Below are 25394 nucleotides of genomic sequence, written 5' to 3' on the forward strand. Positions count from 1 at the left end.
AGATGAAATTAAACAATACACTTTTTAGGATAAATGATCTATTCGCCACAATAAAACAATAAAAGAACAATCCATCAAGACGAGTATGTAAATTCTCCGGTGTTGGCAGAATACATTCTTAAAAAGATAATAAGCAGAGCTTTTTGACGGGCTTGTACGTGTTCACTCTCAAAAACCAGTGTGTTTTTGTTCGGAGACTGTGGCGATTATGAAAAGCGGCAACATGAATCACCTCGACCAAACAGAAACAAAGCTTCTGAGCAAACACACCTACTCAAATATGAGCTGAGGGGAAAGACAAACTAAGATGCTATACCTCGAGATGTATATAGTCAAAGAAAAGCTCAAATCATAAAAAGGTGTGTAACAGAACGGGATTTCAGCCCGGAGGCCTGTTTGTCTCATTGACTCATCCCGTTCCCCCCCTCCTTTATAAATCCAATCCCGGCTCCCAAATATCATCGGGCCGATCGGGGCTCGATGCGACGAGGAACGTCGGCGGTTGCTCTTTCGTCCGCTGACCTTCTCTGCGAGTGAAGGCCCCAATTTCAGTTCATGCAGTTTGCCTCACATCAGGATCATCCCTCAGCACTTGACATTATTTGAACCCGGCTGTGTCGTCGCCCTGCCCGCCTGTCTGCCCGCCCGTCTGCCCACCCGTCTGTCTGCCCGCCTGCATCCCCCTTCTGTGCCTCAGACTCACCGGCTGGGCTCCGACTTTCACATCACCTTGGAGGAGGAGGAGGAGGACGAGGAGGAGGAGGAGGAGAGCGGCAGGCGAGCAGGAGCCTAATCGACGGTTTTACCTCCAAAACGCAGCGGAATCAATTTCAGAACAACTTTTTAAATATTTATATCCCGCAGCTTGGAAATATTCTATCCCACCTGCTCTTTACTGACCTTATCTATACCTTTATTTAATATTTGATATTTAATATTGAACCCCAAATGTGCGATTCACGATTCAGAATTAGGGCTGGACTGTATTAAAAAGTCTTTCCACAATGTGATCTGAATAATAAATGGGATTCAGACGCCGCTTAATGCAAGCGTGCGACATGTAGAAGGAACGTTTGATATGAGAGCGCTGAATCCAAGGGTACAATAAACCATTTCATAGATAGATTCATCCGTCAATTATTATATTTGATCCATTTGACGATAAAATGCCAATAGTCTGATCACCGTGAAAAATAGAGTTGAAATTACTTGTCGATCAATTCATTTGTCAATAAACAAATAAATAATCTGTTTTTTAATTATGGATTGTTTTAACGTCTCTTTTTGTTAATATTTAGTAGTTTCAGCCTCTCGATGATGAAGGTGTGGGGTTTTGGGGTTTCGACGTCAAACAAAACAACAACTTTAATGACAACAATTTAGACTTAAAGGGATAGTTTGTGTGTTTTGAAGTGGGCTGTATGAGGTAATTATCCATAGTCAGTGTTTTACCGACGGTGGGATGTGGTCGGCTCGCCTCCAGGCTGAAGAAACAACCAGTAAAGCGATGTTCTGCAGTGGACGAGGTCTACGGGGAACTAAAGCTAAATCTATCTCTCTCACCACCAGACTCCATTGAGAAAAACAGTCATTTTATCACTAACACTGGCTGATGAAAACATGATGTGCTCTTATGAGGAAACGAATCCTCAGGATGAAAACACTTTCATAACCATCACATCGTAAATTCCACATACTAAATGAGTGTGGCTTTTGTTTCGGATATTATTTATTAACTGAAGAGATCATGTCAGGATTTTATTGGTTTACCACCTCAGGGAATCTCTGAATTAAAAAAAAACAACATGCTTCAAAACATGAGGGATCCATTCAGATTACACAGGCAGATCACAATATCACACTACAAAAATATATTCTAGATTTCTTTCTAATATTCATGCAGGTTTTTTTGTCCACAAAAAAAACATGAAATCAGATTCAAATTCACTTGCCAAGCCCAGTAAATGGGAACATTAATAGTTGATGTGACTGCGAGACATATTAACACGCTAACGGAGGACATTATGATGCAGGAGGACCATCGGGTACAGCGGGATCACTTCTTAACGTACGACAAATATGATTATTTTTGCATCGTCACCCCGGCTCGCAGCCTTCGATCGGCCTCCCTGACCCGGACGCTCGCTAACGAACCTCAGAGACGACGACGGTGGATAATGCTTACTCGCCTTCTAATAATGTAATTGCGTTTATACCCCGATAAAAGGTTTCCTAATGAAGACGGCTGTGTTGTGCTGCAGCGGGAGGGGGACGGCTGTGATTCCTCTGAGTGAATCTGTGTGGTGCAGGAGGGGGAATAATTGGCTTGGGGATGGGGATCCGATGCAAGCATATTCTGTCCTGACTGCTTGTGCTGCACATACTAATTGGGCGCCTCTCCTTGGCTTGAAGGTAATGAAACTGCCGTTATCATAACAGCCGGAGCAAAGTTCATTATTTATATCCAAAATGCAGCGGAGTGTGAGAGCTGGGAGTTGTCTCATCTGCAAGCATCTTTCACCACCAGATACCCTACACGGAGCACGTAATTGGCAAATAATAAAAAATAAAAATAAAATGTTAGGCTGACACGTTTCCCACCAAAAGGTGCCGAAGCACGCAGGAAACGACGCTACGCCACTTTGTTTCTCCTCCGAGTGAGGAAATATAATATTCACAGTTCACACTGACTTTTTTTAAACGCCGGAGCATTCAAGAGAGCAAATAACAAGTGTGCCGTTTATATCCACGTTCAGTCCGAGATGTCATTTTATCCTATTAGACTTAAAAAAATGTTGTTGGGTGAAATTAGCATATCAGTTCTTGAGTTGAGGAAATTGGGTTTTGTGACCTTGACCTTCAATCTCCACATTCTGATGGCTTCATCCTCAAAGTCCAGGTGGGATGTTTGTGCCAGGTTTGAAAGAAAGTCCCTGCAGGCGTTCCCGAGATACCGCGTTCATGAGGCGGGACCAGACGAAAAAATAAAGCCTCCATTGCTGTCAACCAGCACGGAGTCATAAATAAAACAAATGGGATGGTCAAAGTTGTCATGGAGACCATTCCACAGTATTTATTTCCTGTTTTGCAGTTTTAGCCGACGGGAAGTTAACATGAAAAACCAGGCTGTTGCCTAGCAACGCAATTACGTTGAAACACTCTCATTGATATGTAGAGTGCGTGGATTTTGAGTAGTTATTATGGGATGTCGGTGTTGGTTGCGTTCGTACTCAGACTCACCCATTTCCTGAAAGAAGTAGCCGTTCTTGGACATCCCAGAGGGAGCTTCCTCTGCGGGAGAGAGAGCACAACACACACAGAGGGTTACTGGGGTGAAGCCGGCAACCTGCAGGGAGCCATGAATGATTATTTTTACACTGTAATTGTCGGTATAAGAGATTTACAAAGTCATTTAGTGCCGATGTTCGAGAGGGAAAGACCAGAAAATATGAATCATTTGTTCCTCCATTTGAAAAAATGAAAGAGCTAATGGTCATTAGGAGACAATCTAATGACAACAACTGGCCGTTCAGCTAAACTGTGGGAAATTATTTTGTTTAAGTAGCTTTTTTGACAGCAAGTCCTCCGAATTAAATGACAAAACAGCCTCCAGAAGATGCATATAATTACAGTTTCTCAGGGATTTGAGTACTAAAACGAGTTGGTGAGGCTGTCGTCAGGGTTAATTGTCTGCAGGGAATGGGAATCGAGCGATGGCCACTTTGTTGACCCGTCCACCACCACCACCCTAAGCATCTGTCTTTCCTGTCATGTCCGACATCCACATCCTTAAAGTCGAGGTGAAATGAGAAGCGCCCTTTTAGATCACATCCCCCGGCATATTGATCCCCTATTTAACGATATATGACAAATAAATTACTTTATTTTTGGATGAGAATCCAATCATCTTCCTGTAGAAACAGATGCAACGGTTTTGTAACTCAAAATTCTCAGTACAGAAGCTGAAGACGCACTAACTTGTGTTTCTCTCTCTTTGAAAAACATTCCTTCATTTGGATTCCCAGCATGCCTCTGTGGACTGTGGTTACACTCAGTAATCATGTCCTCGGTTTGTATGTAATATTGCGTTCGAACTCCCTCTGAGTTGGAGCCAAACCCCCCCCCAAAAAATGCCATAAATGATTAATGAGCTACCTGATGAATCTCTTCAGCACTCAATAATGTCCAAACGCGTCCTCGATGTCATGTTTTATTTCTGGTTAGCCTCGAGGAAAACAGGCATACCTCGTTCCAACCTGTTGCTCTGATTGATTGGAACATTTAAATAATGCCCGACTTTCCTCCAGTCCGATCACCTCCACGGAGATTTGTGGACGTAGAAGATAAAACAGTCAAACGAGGCCACGGCTGTCAAAGACGCTCGGTGTGAGAGTGAGTACAAAGAAGACATAAACGTGTTCATTAGGTTTTTGATTATACGCAGCAACTCTCTTTTAATCAGGAGGCGTTGTTACACTGAGAATCCACCTTAAATCACGGAAAGGAGAGCCCTCGATACGCTGCGATCTTTGATTTGCGTGACCAAAGAGGCCGTGACACGTAACACATCTGCATCGGTGGTAGTGTGAAGTATTAAAGAAGCGTGTATATATATATATATATATACGATTTAGCCGTAAAGGTGCACCTTTGCTCATACGTTAATGACAGTAAGTTTTTCCCTTGCTATTGATTATAGGGAATGAAAAAGCAGTACACCCCTCTTTTTTGTTTTGCCTCCTTTAGATAACCAAAAATATATTCATAAATAAATACTCAGGTGCCTAACGTAAAGAAAATAAACGGATATCCCTACACATATACAAAGATAATTATATACATCTGCGTCCTTACAAATAATAAGTAAATAGTATTTAATGATTACTAAGTAAATGATAGCAGTGCTTTCTATCTTCGGATCAACGTTCTGAGCTCGTTAAATCCCCCTGGTGGCGGGTCGTGCACATAACACGTAAGAGTGAGTTTTCCTTTCGGGGCGAGTGATAGTTTCCCGATAGCAGGGTGCAGCGTTTATTTTTTATTTATTTCTTTTAAATGGTGGATATCTCATTCGTGGAATTTAACGTAATCTGACGAAGAGCTCCACTCCAAACGTACTGAGAGTGAGTTTAGAGTCGAAGGTTTTCAGAGTGTTTGTCACGCGTCCCTGTGGATGTGTGCAGCATACGGATGGCAGATATGGAGAGAGGGGGACACGTTGAAGGTTATTGAGACATTGTGGGCTCACAATGGAGGGAGGGAGGGGGGAGAGAGGGGAGGTGGGGGGTCTGCCAGACTTCAGTCAGACTCCTCATGAGTGTTAAGCCAATATGTTTACGTCCTATAAGCAAAGATCAACAGCGAATGTCTCGTGGGTATTTTTTCCCCGCTAAAAAAAAATTACATTCGTCCACCGCACAATGGACACAGACACACACACACACACACACACACACACACACACACACACACTCGATGTGAAACTCTGAGGGACGTGAAGATATCTCTCTCTCTCTCTCCTCCTGAAAAGACTCTTTGATGTGACAAGCATACAAATACGGAATACAATTTTAATTACACAAAAAATGTTCCTTCGGTCTCGGGGGTTTGGACACAGAGAGAGAGAAGAAAAAGATTGGGGGTAAAAGAACCGGGGATTCATTTATCCCCACAACAATTAGCCTGTTTAATCTACGCAGGTAATGATTATCTATAACAGATATTCACGTTTTAGTCTCCACTCCCTGGTGCTTTGACTCAATGTTGATTTTTTTTAATTTAGTTTTCAAATCTAAATCTTCCCCCGTAGTAATACAGACTAAAGGAATAGTTAGACATGATGGGATATATGTGCTTATTTCCTTTCTGAGTTACATGAGAAGCTCATGTCTGCACAGGTATCCAGGTAAAGAGTATCACTATAATTATTATTATTGGTTGGATGTCGCTGTTGTATGGCCAAGACACATTTCTCCTTGGGGAAACCAATAAAGTAACTTTGAACTTTAGAGGCCTCTACGTAGACAGTATTCGTATAAACTGGTTTACAGAACAACTACTACTCAATGAAACCAACGTAAAATACTACCAGGAAGGACATTTTTTCGGTTGTACTTTCTGATTTATTAGTCAAACTACCAAAAGAAATCCCTTCCCTCAAACGTGCGTGGGAACATTTCTCCGACATCCTCTCCAGCTTCTGCATTAGCGAGTCTGTTTCGACGTGATGTCACATAAACATTTTTCCCGTTCGCGGGGTCGTTGACATCGCCGCCGCGCCGTCTGCTCGCCCGCTGACGCATCACAACATCGCCATTCGGAGCACAAACACTCCGGATAAACACTCTGCGTTGCAATGTGTTGTGTTTTACATTACCTCACCTTTTCCTCCTCTGTGTGGTTAAATAAAAGAATAAAAGAAACAGCCTGAGGCACATTAATAATATTATTATAATTATTACAGCTGTTATTATTACGCTTTTAAAGCCCCTTTCAGACATGCACCTTTTTTATGTAAATGTCTTTGTCTTAACACACAAAGACTGCAGCAGCAGCAGCGGGTTTAACACCGTTTAAGTCGGGATGTTCTACCTTATTAAGAGTGCTGCAATAAATGCATGTTATCGTCTCTTATGCATCAGTGTTATAAAGCGCAAAATACCGAGCGGGACCATTTTACATTTTACAGTTTTCTCCTGTGGGGCACTAAACTAAAAACAACCCTGCAACTAATGATGATTTTCAGTATGAATTTAATCTGTCAATTCTTTTTTTTATCTTTTAGTCTGTGAAAACAAACGCCCGTTTTTAAAAAGCAGAAGGTAACGGCTTCAAATGACACGGTGCAAAGAAAACAGGAAGCAACAAAAACATTCAAAACTGCAGATTAATTAACTTTAAGGTTCTCTATTCGATATTCAGAGCATTTATTGCTCTTTTGTACATATACGTTCATACCTTTAGTTTTTACTATATATATTTGTAATCTTTACATCGTATTTTCTATTTGAGGTGACTGTGTGAAGGGAAACTGCAAAATAAGAATGTAATTGCTCAGTGTGAACTTTGTGTCTACTGTGTGCGTGACATATATCTTGAAATCTTATATATCAGCAAACAGCCATCAGCCATGTAAAGTACCGTCTACCTGAGCTCATGATGAAATCACTCTCCCTCTGTGTGTGTTGTTATCTGAGCTCCACTGTGCTTTTTATTGGCGTAGCTGAATCTGCACTGTTAGCTGCTAGCTGCCGACTCAGCCATCTCCACCTTGAGAGCCAAGTAAAGGCAATAGAAATGCTAATTTTAGGCTCTAATTATAATAAGACAAGCACTTCCTGGCTATATCTTATTTTTTAAACATTAAGAAGTTATATGTGAGCAAACTGGAATAAAATTAAGAGTCACAACTTAAAGTCTCTTGCCTCATTGTGAAATAGGCCACAGAATTCTCCATCTGATAAATAATGAAGTTTCTGGGGGGGAAGAAACATCTGATTGGAAGACGAGCTGGATTATTCCCTGATGAAGCCTGTGAGAAGCAGAACGCTGTTTCTGCTCCAGACCGAGTGCCAAATATTATGCAAGCAATGCGGCTTTGGATCATTGTCAATTAATGTGCCAATTATATTCTCAACTTGTCTATTAAATGTTTATTATGTGAAAACATCAGAATACAATGAAAGATACCCCAAAAAGAGCCTAAAATTATCAGTTTACAATAATGTAAAGAGAACTGAAAGCTGTACAAACTATTTGAGGAGCTTCAACCATCAAATTATTGGCTTTTTCGCCTAAAAGAAATATTAAAAATGACCTAATTATCAATATGTGTGATCAATAAAGTAATATTATACGTGTCATGTTAGAATGAACATTTACAATGAAAGTCCCTTGTGTCTGATGGACAAACAGTCCCTTTAACATACATTTTTTAAGTTATTATCAGTACGTTTATAACAAAAAACAAAACACAGCTGCACATAAATCAGTAAAACTGTGTTCAAAGACTTGCACACAAAAAAAATCAATGAACAAAAGCAAATCTGTGTCTCTCCCGGAGGGGCTTCTTCTGCTGCACTCATTTATTCATGCTTCCTGCGGACGCCGCGCCGCGTTCCCCGCTATCTGAGTGCCGTGATCAGTGGCGGCATCACGAAGATTCATGTGCTCCGCTCGTATTGAGCTGTTTGGTGCCGACAGACAGAAGCAGAGAGATTTAGACGGATTGGAAGGAGGACGGCGTGTGATCCATGGAAGATCAATGGAAGTACGTCCGGAACACCACTCTGTTGTTAGACAGACGAGCTTCATTTATGATCAAACAAAGAGCTTCGTTCTGATGTTTTATTCTCTGGGAGTAAGTAACCCGATGCAACCTTTCATTTACTTTTTAGACCATAAACTCATAAATTGGACTGGATTTTTTAGAGCAGAAGTTAAATGAGCTGCACCGTTTGTTTTGGTTATGCTATAACGCACACGCAGACAATCGTTGGACAGCCGATTAAAGACCGTTACATACTTCACGCTCTGATGGTCTTTCAGAGTCCAGCTCATTAGAAGGCTCGGGGGCTAGCCTGTTGTGGATTCAGGAGCAGATTCACTTGAATGCTGCAAATTGAGACACAGAAAACTGAAAAGGTACGAGGTCACCTGCACCAGAGAGGGAGTGGAAAGTATAGAAACACCCAAAAAACATAAAAAAAACAAAAAAAAGTATAGTGACGCCATTAATAATGAATAATTAAATGAAAATCCAAAGTACATCTGTTTCATTATCACACCAGGTATTAAGCTTTAGGTGTTAAAATAATAATAGACAAACAAAGTGAATCAGCGTTTAGAAACACACAAAAAAAACATCTAAAAAAATTCCCCAAAAGTATATTAACTTTTAAATAATTAAATTAAAATCCAAAGTACATCCGTTTCAATATCATACCAAGTATTAAGTGATAGGTGTTCAAAATAAAACAAATAAAAAAATCAAAGATAAACAGCTTTGCCCGAGAACAAAAGTTATAAAAGTAAAAAAAAAACTAAAAATCAAGTTCCGGCATCTTATAGCCACGAAGCTAGCAACAAGTCCGACTAAGGCTAACTTAAGGTGGAGTGAGCTTTTAAGGTGGACCACCTACTCTCCTTTAAGAAACAAGCTGCTCCTCTGAGCTCTTTCTTTTATTTGTAATATTACTTTTAACGGTTTAACTGCATTAATTGGTCAACATTCTTATTGCTGTTACAATGAAAGTGAGGAACAGCTGGTGAAACTTAAGTACTTGTTTGAACTGTATTATTATACTCATATATCGGTGCTGCTGTATCGGCCAATACACAAATGGAGGTTGTTGTTTTTTTTACTGGGTCTGAAATTAATTATCGGTGGTTCGATGTCAATGGGTCTGACACACACAAGCCAGATCTGTGCACAAGCCGCGATGACATCATAGCAGAGGAACGCCATGACCCCACCAGCTCACTCAAGTGATGCATTGTACCTCGACGGCGACAAACTGCCCTCGACTTTACTGCAACTTAAGAACACATGTTTTGTTCGCCAACGATGGCGTTAACGGCGTTGCGGCACACGCAGCGTTCTTATTGGTCAATTTACACAATTCAAGGTCACGCAAACACTTCTTTTAGCCCATTGCTTCCAGGTCATTTAATTATTTATTGATTGTTTTTAATGAGAAGATTATTTATTTTGCTTTTGTCAAGATCTTTAGTGAATCCCCCCATTTCTCTAGCAAATTAAATATCAAGTAATGAGTAATAATTTGCATAAGGTGGATAAATCTAGAGAGAGGAAACTGAATTAAAGAATTAAAGCTTGATAATGACAACTTTAATATCTATAATGCAGTTTGTAATTCATCATCGTCTGTATTCTTTACTTCTTTAAGCTGTTTATTTTGTGCTGTAAATGCCACGGTGATTAAAAATGCCAATTAAAGGCTAACGAATGATCTTTGTGTGATTCATTCTGTGATCTTCCTTCATCTCCATCGTTTCATGTTCCCGTGTTCACGTTCTGTTTATCGTCCGCTTTCATATCGGCTCCGTGAACCGAACCATCGACGGCTGACGGCTGCTGATCAGGGTTCAGCCCTTGTGATGTATTAATGATAATACGGGCGCTATAAATAGAATCTGGAGGAGCGGATTCACAAAGGATGGATTGCGGCCCCGCTGACAGCAACGCGAAGAATCTCCGACTCATAAAATATATATAACACGATCATAAAGTTGTGCAGTTCGATTTTTTTTTGCAGAGGGAGAGAAGAAATGTTCATATGATACCTTACTTTATATTCTTCTTTTCATGTTTACAAAAGTTATATGTAGGGAAGTTTTACTGTCATTGCAAACTGTCATCACATGCCAAAATAAATCCCAGCGGAGATGACAATTGCGATGTTGGACTGTTTTTGCAGTGAAGCTATAGACAGATATGCAAATACCTCATTTAAATGTATGCAAATAGCTCCGGAGCACAGAGAAGATATTTGACAAGTTAATGCTAACAAATTCATAAATGGGTGATATGATTTATCTCCAAGTATGCTGCAAGCGAAAAGCGAAAAAATCTGCTGTAAAGGAGAAAATCTGACCTCAGGTCTGTGTTTGATCTGATCTGAGCCCAGAAAACCTATTTATTATTTACAATTACAATTATTATTATTAATCGACTGGTCAGGCGTCTCGTTCAGGAAGAGAAAGTTCAGCTTTTAGAAGTATAGTTGCACGTAAAACCAAAAAAAAGAAGTATGATAAAGTTCTGCAGAAGAGAGGAAGTTGTCTCCTTGCCAACAGGAAGTCGAGACTTGGTTAAAATAGTGTGTCTGTGTGTGTGTGTGTGTGTGTGTGTGTGTGTGTGTGTGTGTGTGTGTGTGTGCAACATGATGGATATATCTGTCAGTCAGCTGAAGTTATGTTTTACAAACCCACAAGCGAGGCTTCCTGATAAACCCTGAACCTTTCGCGTGATACGAGCTATCTGCACAAAACAAGAAAGATGGAAGTCAGATGCTTCTTTCTTTTTTTTTTTTGCCTTCGCAGCGATTGTGGGTTTTTGTACGACTGACAAAGACGACGAAGGGAAATATGTGAAAATGTTACCTGACGATACGCTTCATTGGCATCAATGCAACGAAGACCGATGATAATGAGATGATTAGTAATATAGTTTTCTGGCTGATACTTTGAATCCCCTTATTTTAGAAGAAGAATATGATCTGGATGAAAGAAATGATCTGGATGAAGTAGATTCGAGGGCAGCTTTAGTGATCTAAATGCCCCCCGGGGCAAAGATAGAGCCCTGTGGGTGCCCACCTGAAATATGATCTCTGATACCAAGTTGCCTCAGCTAAACACAGCAGGAAGCCCGATTCCTCTATACGACCCATATACAGAGACGGAAACTGTTCTCTGCAGGTAGTTTCAGCCGAGGGTGAATCCTCTGTGGGGCACGATAGATGAGTTTTACCCCCTTAAAGAAGTTAATGGGAGCAGGAATCATTACAGGCATATATACTCATATTATACCTTAATACCTAAGTGTCAACTCGGGGTTACGAAAGTACGTGAATGTGCACTTTTTCTTTTATTTTTGGTGACCACAAAGGAAGTTTAGCATCGGCGGGTGAAGTTGGGGGCCGTCGCCTCTAATGCCCTTTTAAGGGCATGAGGTGGTTTAGAAGGTAAAGGTTGGGAACCAACAGAGATCAACAGGGACTACAGGGTCGCCCATAAAGTTTGAATCATTTATCTTTTAAAGCACTTAACAAATGTTATGCATGAATTCATTTCACCTGGGTAACAGGTGAAAAGTGATCACTGATGCATTTAAATAGGAATAAACAGAGGATTGTGTCTGAAAACTAAATATTCCAATTTCATGGGAAGTGTAATTACCGTCATTTCGATCCTGTTAGATCCTGTTACTAATTAGTAATTAGCATATGATCCTCCTGAGTTACGGCCTCTTTCAAGGTCACAATGACCTTTGACATAATCCCTCTGACCTCCACTGTCATCAAAAAGCTTCGTAAAGAAACATTTAGATTAACACCAGACGTATCCATCCATGTTTTTATCTGAGCTGTTCTTTATTTTTAATGAACCATTGAATTTATCGTAGTTACTCTTATATTCTTCTTGTTGTACAGCACTTTATAAATACATATATTATACTTATTATTATTATTATTAAATTGTATTATCCGAGGACAAAACCTCCCTAGTTTTATGATGCCATCCCGAGATCGCCTGCTGCATTGATAAATCACATTCAGGGTCGTGCACCTGCAGGATGGAGATGAATCAACGCTGTTTGACCTTCGTCTAATGCGTCGCTTAAAGGCCGCCAATGTCACGCATCCAAACCCCCTGATGTCGTCCGGCGTTTAATCATCTGAAAGGGGGCGGGGCCTCACACACTCTACATTTATTGGTGAGACTCGCTTGTTAACTCTAACCCCACACAGACTTCTTCGCCTTAAGTGCATCAAGGAAAGAACAGCGTGTTGTGATGGCTATTTAAATGCTGCAAGACAACAGGAAGTCAATTTATACGACCTTTGGTGTGCGTGGATATAAAACCAGATCTATCGCGGCTGCAGGTCCACGCAGAACCAGATGTGAGAAATTCAAATTAATTAAAAACTCAACCGATACTAATCACGTAGGTCAGGTTTATGTGAAAGTAATCAAACCCCCCAGAGGTCAAATAAAAAAGTTGCAGGTTTTACACTTCCAGCTTAAAGTCTCAGGTGACACCTAACGGGGACTTCTCTACTCTCTAATCCCAGATTATCATCTCTTTATGAAGTAGGTGCAGCTGAAACCGCCTGTATGTGAGATCTTTATCTCTCCCATCACCACTAGGCGAGGGTGAATCCGTACTACGCCGGCCTCGGAAAGCTTCCTTTGTGATCCGCTAAGTAGAGCGGCTGCAGGAGGGACTCCTCTCTGATCTCGATCCCCGATAAAGGAGACAAGAATGGGGGGTCTGAGAGCTCAGGAGGACCACGAGAGCTGCTGAGAGGCCTCCACATTAGAGGAGCAGCCTCGAAGCCTAATGTGGTACAAATTATGTCATAATATGTGGCTCAGGGGCTTAAACCCGTCACAAGGTCCCAGTTACTTCTGGTCCCAGTCACAGTCACTTCTGGTCCCAGTCACTTCTGGTCCCAGTCACAGACACTTCTGGTCCCAGTCACTTCTGGACCCAGTCACAGACACTTCTGGTCCCAGACACTTCTGGTCCCAGTCACTTCTGGACTCAGTCACAGACACTTCTGGTCCCAGTCACTTCTGGACTCAGTCACAGACACTTCTGGTCCCAGACACTTCTGGTCCCAGTCACAGACACTTCTGGTTCCAGTCACTTCTGGTCCCAGTCACAGACACTTCTGGTTCCAGTCACTTCTGGTCCCAGTCATTTCTGGTCCCAGTCACAGACACTTCTGGTTCCAGTCACTTCTGGTCCCAGTCACTTCTGGTTCCAGTCACTTCTGGTCCCAGTCATTTCTGGTCCCAGTCACAGACACTTCTGGTCCCAGTCACAGACACTTCTGGTCCCAGACACTTCTGGTCCCAGTCACTTCTGGTCCCAGTCCCAGACACTTCTGGTTCCAGTCACTTCTGGTCCCAGTCACAGACACTTCTGGTCCCAGACACTTCTGGTCCCAGTCACAGACACTTCTGGTTCCAGTCACTTCTGGTCCCAATCATTTCTGGTCCCAGTCACAGACACTTCTGGTCCCAGTCACTTCTGGTTCCAGTCACTTCTGGTCCCAGTAATTTATGGTCCCAGTCACAGACACTTCTGGTCCCAGTCACTTCTGGTCCCAGTCACCTCTGGTCCCAGTCACAGACACTTCTGGTCCCAGTCACCTCTGGTCACAGTCACTTCTGGTCCCAGTCACTCAACCCTAACCCAGTCATTTCTGGTCCCAGTCACTTCTGGTCCCAGTCACCTCTGGTCACAGTCACTTCTGGTCCCAGTCACCTCTGGTCCCAGTCACCTCTGGTCCCAGTCACAGACACTTCTGGTCCCAGTCACCTCTGGTCACAGACACAGACACTTCTGGTCCCAGTCACCTCTGGTCCCAGTCACCTCTGGTCCCAGTCACTTCTGGTCCCAGTCACCTCTGGTCACAGACACAGACACTTCTGGTCCCTCTCACTTCTGTCAACTCCACCCATCAACTCCAACTTTACTTTTAATTCTGTCAATAACTGAAATATTGCAACACATTATTGACAAACCAAAACCTCTTCACGTTTATTCTTTTAAAAACGTAAAATTTTTTTAGGACGATATGAAAATTTCATCCCACAATTATCTTCGTCAGAATCACGGTGAGATTCACGACACGACAACAGACTGGAATCGTTTGCCAGCCGGCCAATTGTAACTTCTGTGGATATTCCGCATCATAGCAACCAGAAAGGCAACCACAGCATCAACAACAAACAAGAATGTAATACATTTTAAAGCCGTCATCTTTGTCATTTAAAAAAGCAACAAAACACCATGAAACAGCAGAACAATAACGCTTATTTACAGAACAGTGAAGTGAAAGGAAAAAAGGGCAACGATATCGCACGCCGTGCTGTTGAGCCAGTCATCATCACCGCGGGGAAACTCCTCATCGCGACAGCCGACTCGCTTTCCACACTGTGATGTTGATTCCTACTGAATCTTCAACTACAGCAGCGAAACAAGTCGACACGGACGGACCGCCGGCATCCGATACAACCTCACCTTCCTCCAGAGGATTCACCTGCATTCTTAATTAATACTTACAACTATCCTTAAATATGAATTACAGTCTAACAACTGTCTCTTCTCCACTTTATATTCTCTCTGTATTGTGAGAATAAACCGACTTTATTTGGCTATGGGACTGTGTTGGACAAAACAAGACTTATGAGGATCATTTGTAGACCCAATGAACAATCAAGATGTTGAGAAAAATGATGGATCGGATTAATCAATAATAAATAGAATTATGTGAAGCCCTATCTGCACATTTTTCTTTCTTAACTCGTATATTCTATCCCTTATTGAACACATATTAAACGTACAGTTTGCCCCTATGTGATGACACCCTTATTGATCGTTTTTCCAATGAAGTCGCTACTAAACTTAACGAGCCTGAGCCGACATCCAGCCAGGCAGCTGAGGTAAACACAACAACACCACCGGATGTACGCTTTTATCCGGAGAACCTTGAAGTACAATGAGTCGCATCAGGAAAAAATCAATAAAAAAAAATAATTCTCTTTTTGTCCTTCATTTTGCTTTAAAACGATTGGTTAAGACTTCCTGTTCTAACGAGACTTTGAAGAGCGAGCTGAGAAACCAGGCAAGAAAATTCAAAGAAAATACATTTAAATTTGTAACTCCACATTGTGACAAGTAACTGGTGAAAAAACTAAATATACATGATTTAAATATGACTTTGCGTGACGAAGGGGACGAGCTGTTGGCTCCGCTACAGACAGCCGTGTCCCCCGGGGTTGGCGTCTGGCGTTGATGATGTCACAGCAGAGCCGTGACCAAGAGGCTGGCTACGACTTAGCCGTCTGGCAAGCAGACTGTGTGTGTGTGTGTTTATATATGTTCCCACGCCTTCATGCATCAAAGTGTATAATTTGCAGTGGTGTAACAGACCGTAGCTGATCCGTGATCAGCGCGGACCCCCCACCACGGTTCACCACGCACGTGGAATTAAATGTAAATATGTAATTAACGTCGCACGGCTCAATCATCCCAGTGTGAAATAAAGTTTTACAGTCGATCGTTATCAGACAGTTTTCAGTATAAATACGTGATCAGGAGATCGGAATTAATGCTTCCTGTCACCTGATAGCGCTACGTTGTAACAGGTGATGCTAACGGAGCTACATTATGATGATTTTTTTTATTTTACAGCTGTTTGATGTTTTCACAGCATATATGAATTATAAAATAGATTTTTATTAAAAAAAAATATATAATACATTAATATAAATTATGAAAAATAATGAATAGAATAAAGAAATAAATATTAAAGAGGGACTCTAAGCTGCTTATAATACATAATTAAAATAATTAAAAATACTAATGCGAAGGTAGATTATTTTTTTAAAGCAGATGTTACATAGTCTACACATATTTCTTCTGAACCTAACCAAGTAGATTTATTATCCACACTAGACATGGAACATTATGAAAATGTTCATGTAACTCTCTCTCTTAAAGATACTGGAATCACATTACATTTAGAAAAGAAACAAATATATTGATTGTGTCACAGATGAGAACACACAACATCCTTTTTTTGTGGGGAAAAAAATCTAATTATCTTAATTAAATACAAATTAAAAATAAATTCTCTTAAAAAGTGATATATGCTCCATTTTATTTCTGCAGATCCGTGACTCAAAAGTTTTGTAATCATTTGTACCCCTAGTCATTCGCCTGTACTGATCTGAGAATGGATCAGTTTTATGTCTGGATGTGTGTATAAGATGTGATGAGTTCATGGTTTGCACACTATGTGTATGTAAATGTACGAGCAGATTTGCTTCAGACTAAGATCTGTGAAACCAACACAGCTCATTTAATGACATATTTCCTCCTCAGAGACGACTGTTTGACCTCTACGCAGAGAACAAACATGTTGCATTGTGTTTCATTTGTGCAAAATAAAAAATCAGTCCTGCAGCATTTGTCTTTTCCCCCATGAATGTCAGATGTGTGTCTTGGCGTGAGGTCTTTGGGACTGAACAGCTCTGCAGTAATCCTCCTGCTTTCACCTGAGAGGGATCGGTGGTTACAGCGAGTTCACGGATGAATCCGGACCCCCGTCTGCGGCGCCGAGACACGGAGCGTCGTGACTGACTGAGGTTAGCGTAGGAACACGCTCCAATTTAAAAAAACACCTCACCCTCCTCCATCTATTGGTACATCTCATCTTCCAACATCTTCCCTCCCCTCCTCCCTCTGTTTTCTGTCTTTTCAATCTGTCAGAGTCACACACAGGTACGGGATTACACTCAGGTGTCTGTTTGTGTGTGAACACACACACACACACACACACACACACACACACACACACACACACACACACACACACACACCAGCCAAAACGCTCACTGAAGAAATTGGCTGCCTCCATTTTCATAAAAAGGGGGGTGGGGGGTAAGAAAAAAAAACAACAACAACACCAGTGCTCGGGGATTCCTGCTAATTGCTTGCACATTCCCTCTCTTCCTCCGGCTCGATTAAAGCCAGGCCACCATCTCCCTTTCAAGTCTGCAGTTCTGCCCACAAGCCCTTCTACTGTACCCCCCCGTCCGAGAGCACATCCATTTTTCATTTGCAGACGGCGTTACGACAGCATGGATGTGAGACGGCGGGAGAGAAAATGCCGACGCAAAGTCTCCTGTGGCAGCCGGGATGTTTCCAGCGTACGTGAGGTCCTCTTATATGTGTTTCTGCCCCGTGTGGTGGAGTTGTGCTGGTGCACGTGTCACTCGCCACCTGATCCGTGTGTCCTGTGCACACCTGTGGTTAAAGAAGTCGTGCATCCTGTTTTTCGTGCACTGATAAAGCTGCTTTACAACCAATCTGTGTTGGAATCGGCAGGAGGACGGCTAGTTAGCATTAGCAGCCAGTGGAATAACGGAGCTAAAAGTTAACGTTGAAGGAAGTCGGATTGGATAACATGATGCGTTCAAGCTCTAGTCAGTAAAAATTCGTATTTGTAATAAGGTCAATTAAAACGTTATCACGATGTGTAAAACATGTCATTTTTGGTGAGGAACTTGAATACAGTTGTTTGAAGGGGATGTTTTCAATATTATATATATAAGATATTAGAGAGGGATTTATATCATATATATTATTTTGTTTATAAAGCTCTGGTATCCGATCAGTACTTGGTATCGGGCGACACGCGGGTGTGAAGGGAAAAATGGTTTCCAGAAACAGGGATAAAATTAATGTATCCTGTATTCATGCTGGGAGACTTTATGATTCACGATCAATAAATTGTTCTTATTTCAGTAAAAATGTCTTAAATTTGACGCAATACAAATATGTATTTCTTAAGAAAATGTAAAGTGATTCCAGTATTTTATTTTGTAATTTAATACATTTATTAATAAAATCAAAAATGTTATATTATTTTAAATAACATTTTAATTTAATTAATAATAATATATATAATTTATTCAAATTTTGATCGGGATAATATTGTGAATTATTTTCAGTAGAGGAAGTGACATTTCAAAACCTGATCAAATAAAACTTTAACAAGGTCTACGTCCTGTTTTAATGGAAACGAGGCGTTCAGCTGAGCAGTTTTTCTAGAAAGTGGCGCCCTGGTGAGAATCAAACCGCTAACCTCCACCCTGCCCTGCTCAGCAGCTGTCTGTCTGCTCAGCTTACAGGATGTAAATGAGGCAGTGTGTCTCACCTCCTGTTCTCCAGCAGCGTGTCGTACCTACATGTCTCACTGCCAAACGCCTGGTTTAATCCTCAACTCGACAACGGGGAGAACTCGTAGTCTTCTATCTCTTTACATGGAGGTGAGATCTGCTCGGCACTTGAGCGCCACACCACTCCTTTAGACCTCACCTACAGATATTACACTAACTGATGTAGATAAGAGTACGGATGCAATGTTTTTGGGCGCTGCATGTAAAATGACATCGTCACAAAGACAGCAGAGTGAAGCAACAATGTAGCCGTGTGTTTGCAAACGATGACATCAAAGTGCATGAAGCTGAGCAGGAAGCAGGAAGTGTGCCACTCGTGATGCAACTCGCTTCTGCAGCTCAGAGTGCAGGTTTTTTTTTTTAATTGGGTGGGTCACACATGACGTGTGTGTGTGTGTAGGGGGTGTGTGTGTGTGCATGCTCCTGCATGTTTGTGTGTGCTACACTCTTTAGCACGTTTTTGGAGAAGAGGAAGCTTTGCAATGAAGGTTTGTGGGAATTCATGGACATGGGCATCGTCAGACATCTTGCAATAATTACTATATAAGGGAGGGGAGGAGGAGGGGGTTCAAATGGAGAGGAGGGGAGCAGCAGAGCGCCATGTCTCCCCCGCTCTGCTCTGTTCTGTTTGTTGCCTCTAAATTAAACTAGCTGCAAAAAAAAAAAAAAAAAAAGGGAGTGAAAGTAGCCGGCGTGGTGGAAATTGTACTGCGGCGTGCGTCCTCGACACAGAAAAGCAATATGAAGCAGGAACCGAGACAAACCGCCCTCGCCCCCGTGCAACAGGACTCGCTTGCTTGCTGGAAACCTGTACGGCGAGCTACGATCTGCAGTAGATGGGTGTGTGTGTGTGTGTGTGTGTGTGTGTGTGTGCGTGTGTGTGTGTGTGCGCGGTGGAAACTGTTGCCTAATTACACGATGGTGAAGCAGAGCGGCCTGTCATGAGCGGAGACGGCGGAGGACCACCGTGTGTGTGTGTGTGTTTTGGGATTTTTCTAAACGTGCATCGACTTTATTTTCCTGCATTTATTGTGTGACTCAGCGAATCATCCTCCACTTTAAAAGCAATCTACTGCATTTCCATTGAGCTTAAAGAATCGAGCTCTCTGTGAAGTCACAACTACGAATGGATCAAATCTCAAGGGCCGCCTCGTATCGGTTCCTCATCCTTGACTTTCGCCCGATGAAAAGCCGCCTAAACAACGCTCCGCGGCCGACCGTGTGAATGACAAAAAAAAGAAACTTCCCCCAATTTAACGGCTATAAAAATAACCGGACTGGTGTAGCCGGATCCTGTCTGACTTGATTTTTTTAAATGACTGGGTGTTCTTTCTAGTGATGCACATTGGGATGGTTGCTATAAAGCAAAATAAATTACAAGGTTTAAACAAAATAAGGTTGGAACTACAGGGCTCAAAGGGATACGCTGCTTAAATACATTCCACATTAGTCCGTAAATCCCACACCCATGTTTGACTGCACTTATTTTACTACTTGTGTTAGCATTAGATAACGCCTCCGTATAGCATATTCAATCATAAAGCCACACAAAGTATCTTAATGTAAGTAACCAACTGGGGAAGTAATCTATGATACAATCATAATCATACAATGCATATCTAGAAAGGCTGTGGAGAAGAATGAAGGGGGCGCTGGTGTCAACCAAGGGTTGGTGATAGTGTAAAAACACACTCTCTGCTCTGATTTGCTGTTTCTCAAAAGAAATAACACACCTGTCCATGATGCATCTGTGTGTGTGTGTGTGTGTGTGTGTGTGTGTGTGTGTGTGTGTGTGTGTGTGTGGCTTCAAACATCAGGTAGAAGAGTGTGTGTGTGTGTGTGTGTGTGTCTATGTAAATGTGTGCGTGGGAGAAGGAAAATAAAAGAACAAAGCCGATGGAGGAAGACAGAGATATAAAGACAAACAAGAGAAAGTGTGTGTGTGTGTGTGTGTGTGTGTGTGTGTGTGTGTTGTAACTCTAATGAATGCGTTCGGTGTTCCTTGAAGTGTGCATGATGAGTGTCCGTGTTGACGCATCTACATAATTGTTGTACGTTTGTCAACCAACAAAAGATGTAAATAGAGTGAATTGTGTGTATAATTATGTGTGTGTGTGTGTGTGTGTGTGTGTGTGTGTGAGAACAGTAAATGTGACCCGGCCAGTGTGTGTGTGTGTGTGTGTGTGTGTGTGTGACTTTAAAAAAATAAAAAAGTGTGCGTTTGTCGCTGTCTTGTTTTTGTGATATTTCAGTGCTGGTGTGTGTGAAGCACTGTATAATCATTTGTGTGTGTGTGTGTGTGTGTGTGTACACGTGTATGTGTGTGTGTTTCTCCTCTGCCCAGATGGCTGGAGCCTCTGAGATCTGTTGCCAGCGGTGAATACTGATCAGAGATCACTGTCACATCTACAGCACGCACACACACATACATACACACACGTCATCCATCTTCCCTCACACACACACACACACACACACACACACACACACACACACACACACACACACACACACACACACCTCCACTTCCACATGGTGGAACTACTAATTCCCAGAGCCACTGTGTGTCCTCCATGCTGATACGTTGTTGGCTCTGCAGGTCGCGGCTGCAACGCTGATTACCTGTCTGTCTGTCTGTCTGTCTGTCTGTCTGTCTGTCTGTCTGTCTGTCTGTCACACCTGAAGAGCGACGCCCTGCCACTCAGGGACATTTCAGTTTCACGTCGTGATTATGATATTTAATTAAGACTGTTGTTGGGGGGGACAGACTTAACTCTCAACTACGAAACTATTTAATCGAGCAGATGGAGAGAAAATGAATCGGCGGCCAGTTTGATAATTTATTCATCCTCGAGTCATATTTCATAGACGCAGTTCCGGCTTTGCAAATATGACAATTTGCCGTATTTTTTTGTCTAGAGGGAAAATAAACTGAATACTTCTGGTTCCACAGACACATCCAGGGTATTTTTCAGAATTTACTGAAATCTTTAAATAACAGCTTTTGGAAAAACAAAAAAATACGTCTTCCTGTTACATCATTTTTTTGGTGGAAAAGAGTCGCTCCTCCTGAAATGCTGATTGTGATGCTTTCAACAAGAACGTGACACAGATATACATCAAGATATGGCAGGAATGCAATGTCCTGCAATGCAGCATTGCAGCCGCTTTGCATTGCATCAGAGCAAACTTCTCCAACGCCACAGAATCTTTGTACGATATGATCTCAATATGATTCCACTGCATTCCCATTTTGAAGGTCACCTTTTGTTTAAGTGATGTCAAAGAAATATTCGCAAATATTTGAAATATTTGCATCGTTACAAGCTGCGAATTTGCTCCGTTTTTGAGAGCGAGCGAAGAAAAATCCTAAAAAGGCAAACCGAGATCTAAAAATCAGAAACTACCTCACGTTATAGCTCATAAAGTACTTCTACTCCCACATGCACCGGCTGCTTACCTCCACCTGTCGGCAGGTGTAACACTGATAATATGCTAATGCTGCCCGATGACCCTCGACCAATCAGAACAGTTTAAAGCCACATTTTGTTTCCAGCTGAAAAGGTGCCGAGGTGCACAAAAGACCAGAGGAATCTAAATCCTCAAAAGTAATCGCCGGGTCACCGGAGGAGGTGATCAATAAGCCGACCAGATCAGTGCGGACGTAGTTCGGTCGGCAAATCGTAGCCGCATTCCGCGTCACACGGGAATGAAATAACGAGCTGGCTCAGATATCCGACGTTACCAGATCAGACGTTTTGACGACCTGTGATTGGTCGTTTTTGAACACCTTTTTCACGTTCGCGGGGAACCGAATTGTTTCGGCCGCCGAGGATCAAACCTGCGTTCTCCTCCTCCAATCAGCACGCAGCAAATGGATGCAAACGACTCTTCAGAGGGACGAACACACAGCGGCGTCCATCACGCCCCGACACACACACACACACACACACACACTCTAAGATCTAGTTAGTGTGCACGGTGCGTGACGCTCACACACACACACACACACACACACACACTCTAAGATCTAGTTAGTGTGAACGGTGCGTGACGCTCGCTCGCTCGCTCACACACACACACACACACACACACACACACACACACACACACACACACACACATATATATTCTCACGGATTATCCCGTACACAAAAGGGTTGTGTACTACAAACAAAAACACGCCTTTACACGCCTTTACACACACACACACAGGCTCAGATAATATTCCCACACTTGCTTTATCCCACATAATGTCCCCATCACACACACACACACACACACACACTGAGACGCAGTATCCCACAGCAGACATAATGAAAGTGGCGTTGCAGCCGCATCACACCTCCAAATGGGTTCTGGTCTCTCGGAGGACTTCCTCTCTAATCTGTTTTATCTCACACACACATAAAAAAACACACTTCAAACACACACACAGATGTATGGAAGTACACACATCTTTTTTTTCTTCTCCTTTTTCTTTCCTCTCTCAAATCGTACGCCGACACGTGTGCACAAAAAAAAAAAACCCCGCTACTTCTCGTCGTGCATCCATCCCTCTCTCCTTATAACGAGGCACTTTGCCCCCCCACAACCGCAAAAAGCACACAAGAGAAAGTGCATTTTTTTGGAGCTCCGCATTCCAGCTCGACAGGTATACTGCCTGTCTCCCTCTCTCCTGGAGGGGGGGGTTTGCATTATCAAATACCGCCGTTTCTAGAGGGGTTTTTTTTTTTTTTTAGTTCCTGAACTGAAAGAAATACGACGCGGAAAAGACTCTCGTGTCGCATACCAGACATAAACAACAAGAAGAAAAACAAAAAGAGGAGGGAAAAAAATGCATTTCTGTAAGCAACAACAAGGGCTCGGACAACTCCACCTCCCCTGGAAATAAAAGCATTCCGCTCACAAACAGAACATTGCCGCATTCCTAAGTAGCAAACCACGAAAACCACCACGTATGTACAGTAGAGAACGCATGCACACACGCCAACATCTGGCGTCCCTCAGGGTGGAAGTGGAGGTGGGACTCGCACATGTTTTGCATGGGCAGAGGGGGGTGGAGGGGGTTCTCAGGTTTCACTAGGTAAGGGAACCCCGAGGTTCTCCCAGTGAAACGCCGTCTCTCCCACAGCTGAGGAGGGAGACGCTCAGGTCCACTTACCCGAAGGCACGAAATGCAGAACTTTGTTGGTCTCCATGGTCTGAGCGAGTGGTTGCTTACACTTCCTCTCTCCAGCCGCCTCTCCGTCCCCCCTGTCGTCCCCCCCCACTCCTCCAAGTCAACCCATCATGTTATCCTGTGCTGATGAGTGTGAGATCACCTCTGCTCCCTGGCTCCGCTCTGTTTCTGACTGCTGCCTCTCAGACACATGCAGTGACTCAGCCCCACTCTGCCTGCCTTTGCCTTGCCGTCTCGCCCGCTGGGTCCTAGTGCCCGCCCCCGTCCTCCTCCCCCCTCTTCACTACTCTGGCTCGGCCTATGGCTGGCCGGCATGCAGCGAGGGCGAGCCTCGTGTCGAGACACACCCCCCCACCCTGACACGCGTCTCTCTCTCTCTCTCTCTCTGCAACCTGTCTCCAGCTCACCTGGTCGCCATTGCTTCGTCCGATAACCGCTCAGACCGACTGAACTTGTTCAGCGTGAATGTGAGCGTATCTCCCGCAGTGATGTCATGTGCATGCACACACATGCTGCCGTGTGGAGAAATGTCAACCCAATGATCGGAGGCTGAAGCAAGAAAGCAACGTGTTGCAATCGCCTGATGATTTGGCAAGAAATACAGCGATGCTGTCAGAAAAGCTTTGTCTTTCTCTGAGAAATGAGGTGGATCGTAATTTATTGGAGATAAATCGAAAACAATACACTATTCTATTTTTTTTTCTCTCTTGAAAAGAGAGGCTCCTTGGGTTCTGGAATTTCTGAATTTTCACAAATTTAAGACATATAAAACATTGAATGAATAAATAAATACAATTAAATAAAAAAAAAATATATAAAATTAAATAAAACATTAAAATAAATAAAATATAAAATTAAATAAAACATTTAAATAAATAAAATATAAAATTAAAATAAAATGAATACAAAATAAAAAACCCTACTGTCGTCATCTCATCAATCTTTGAGTAAAATAAAATAAAAACATGATTGATGATTTCATTCTAGAGCAAACTACAATCAAAACTAAAATTACATTTTTTTACATTTGTATGAGATATTTCATGTCATGTAAATATAATACTTTGTAGTTGAGGAAAATAAAGATCAAATCGAATCAAAGCACAACTATCGCTAATTACTTTCTCACCACCATGTTTTTAACCGCCACTATGAGAAATGATGGCAAAGAGCACGGACACGCGCCTGTCACGCCGAGCTACGGGGAACTGGGATCAGATCCGGGATCAGATCTGTGTCGAAGCCTCCGCATTCAGTCGCCAAATGCAATCCTGCATGACGACAGGTAACCTGCACACGCAATACGAGACGCTGCTGATGTGATACTAGTCACTGTAAATACACCGATCCAATCAATTAATTACAAAAATTAAAATTAAAAACATACTTTGTACTATAATACGTGCATCGGATTTGGGCAGAAACCACACATCATGATATTTGTGATATTTTTTAGATTTTATCTGGTAAATGTCGTAATGCAGCCTTTTAAACCCGACACTTATTCCCCATCATGATGCTCCACTCCACTACGACCTCTATCAGGTAACGTACGACTCCAGGGCAGAATTCTTTTGACGTGAGCGGTCGTAACCCTGGAAGAACCGGTTCTCCTGGATGCTCCAGGACGACTCGCGGGCCAAACAAACACAACAACAAGTCTCCGGGTCGTGTTGTTAGCAAAGAGGCAAAGTCAACAACTTTCACATCA

General features: G+C 42.4%; 1 protein-coding gene across 2 annotated transcripts in view; it reads right to left on the minus strand.

The window, feature by feature from the left end:
* The window catches only part of slc4a11 (solute carrier family 4 member 11), a 63713-nt gene extending 39906 nt beyond the window's left edge, over positions 1–23807 (minus strand). Inside the window, exons 1-2 of one of the 2 annotated variants that reach the window (XM_084012577.1) lie at positions 23666–23807; positions 3241–3291 (exon numbers count right to left, since the gene is read on the minus strand). In XM_084012577.1, the coding sequence (XP_083868703.1) occupies positions 3241–3291; positions 23666–23702 (88 nt within the window). In that variant the 5' untranslated portion in view covers positions 23703–23807. The remainder of the gene's footprint in view (positions 1–3240; positions 3292–23665) is intronic. The other variant, XM_084012576.1, reaches the window with a different exon arrangement.
* Positions 23808–25394: the final 1587 nt, after the last annotated feature.

The sequence above is a fragment of the Eutrigla gurnardus genome, assembly GCF_963514095.1.
Source record: "Eutrigla gurnardus genome assembly, chromosome: 7".
NCBI lineage: Eukaryota > Metazoa > Chordata > Actinopteri > Perciformes > Triglidae > Eutrigla > Eutrigla gurnardus.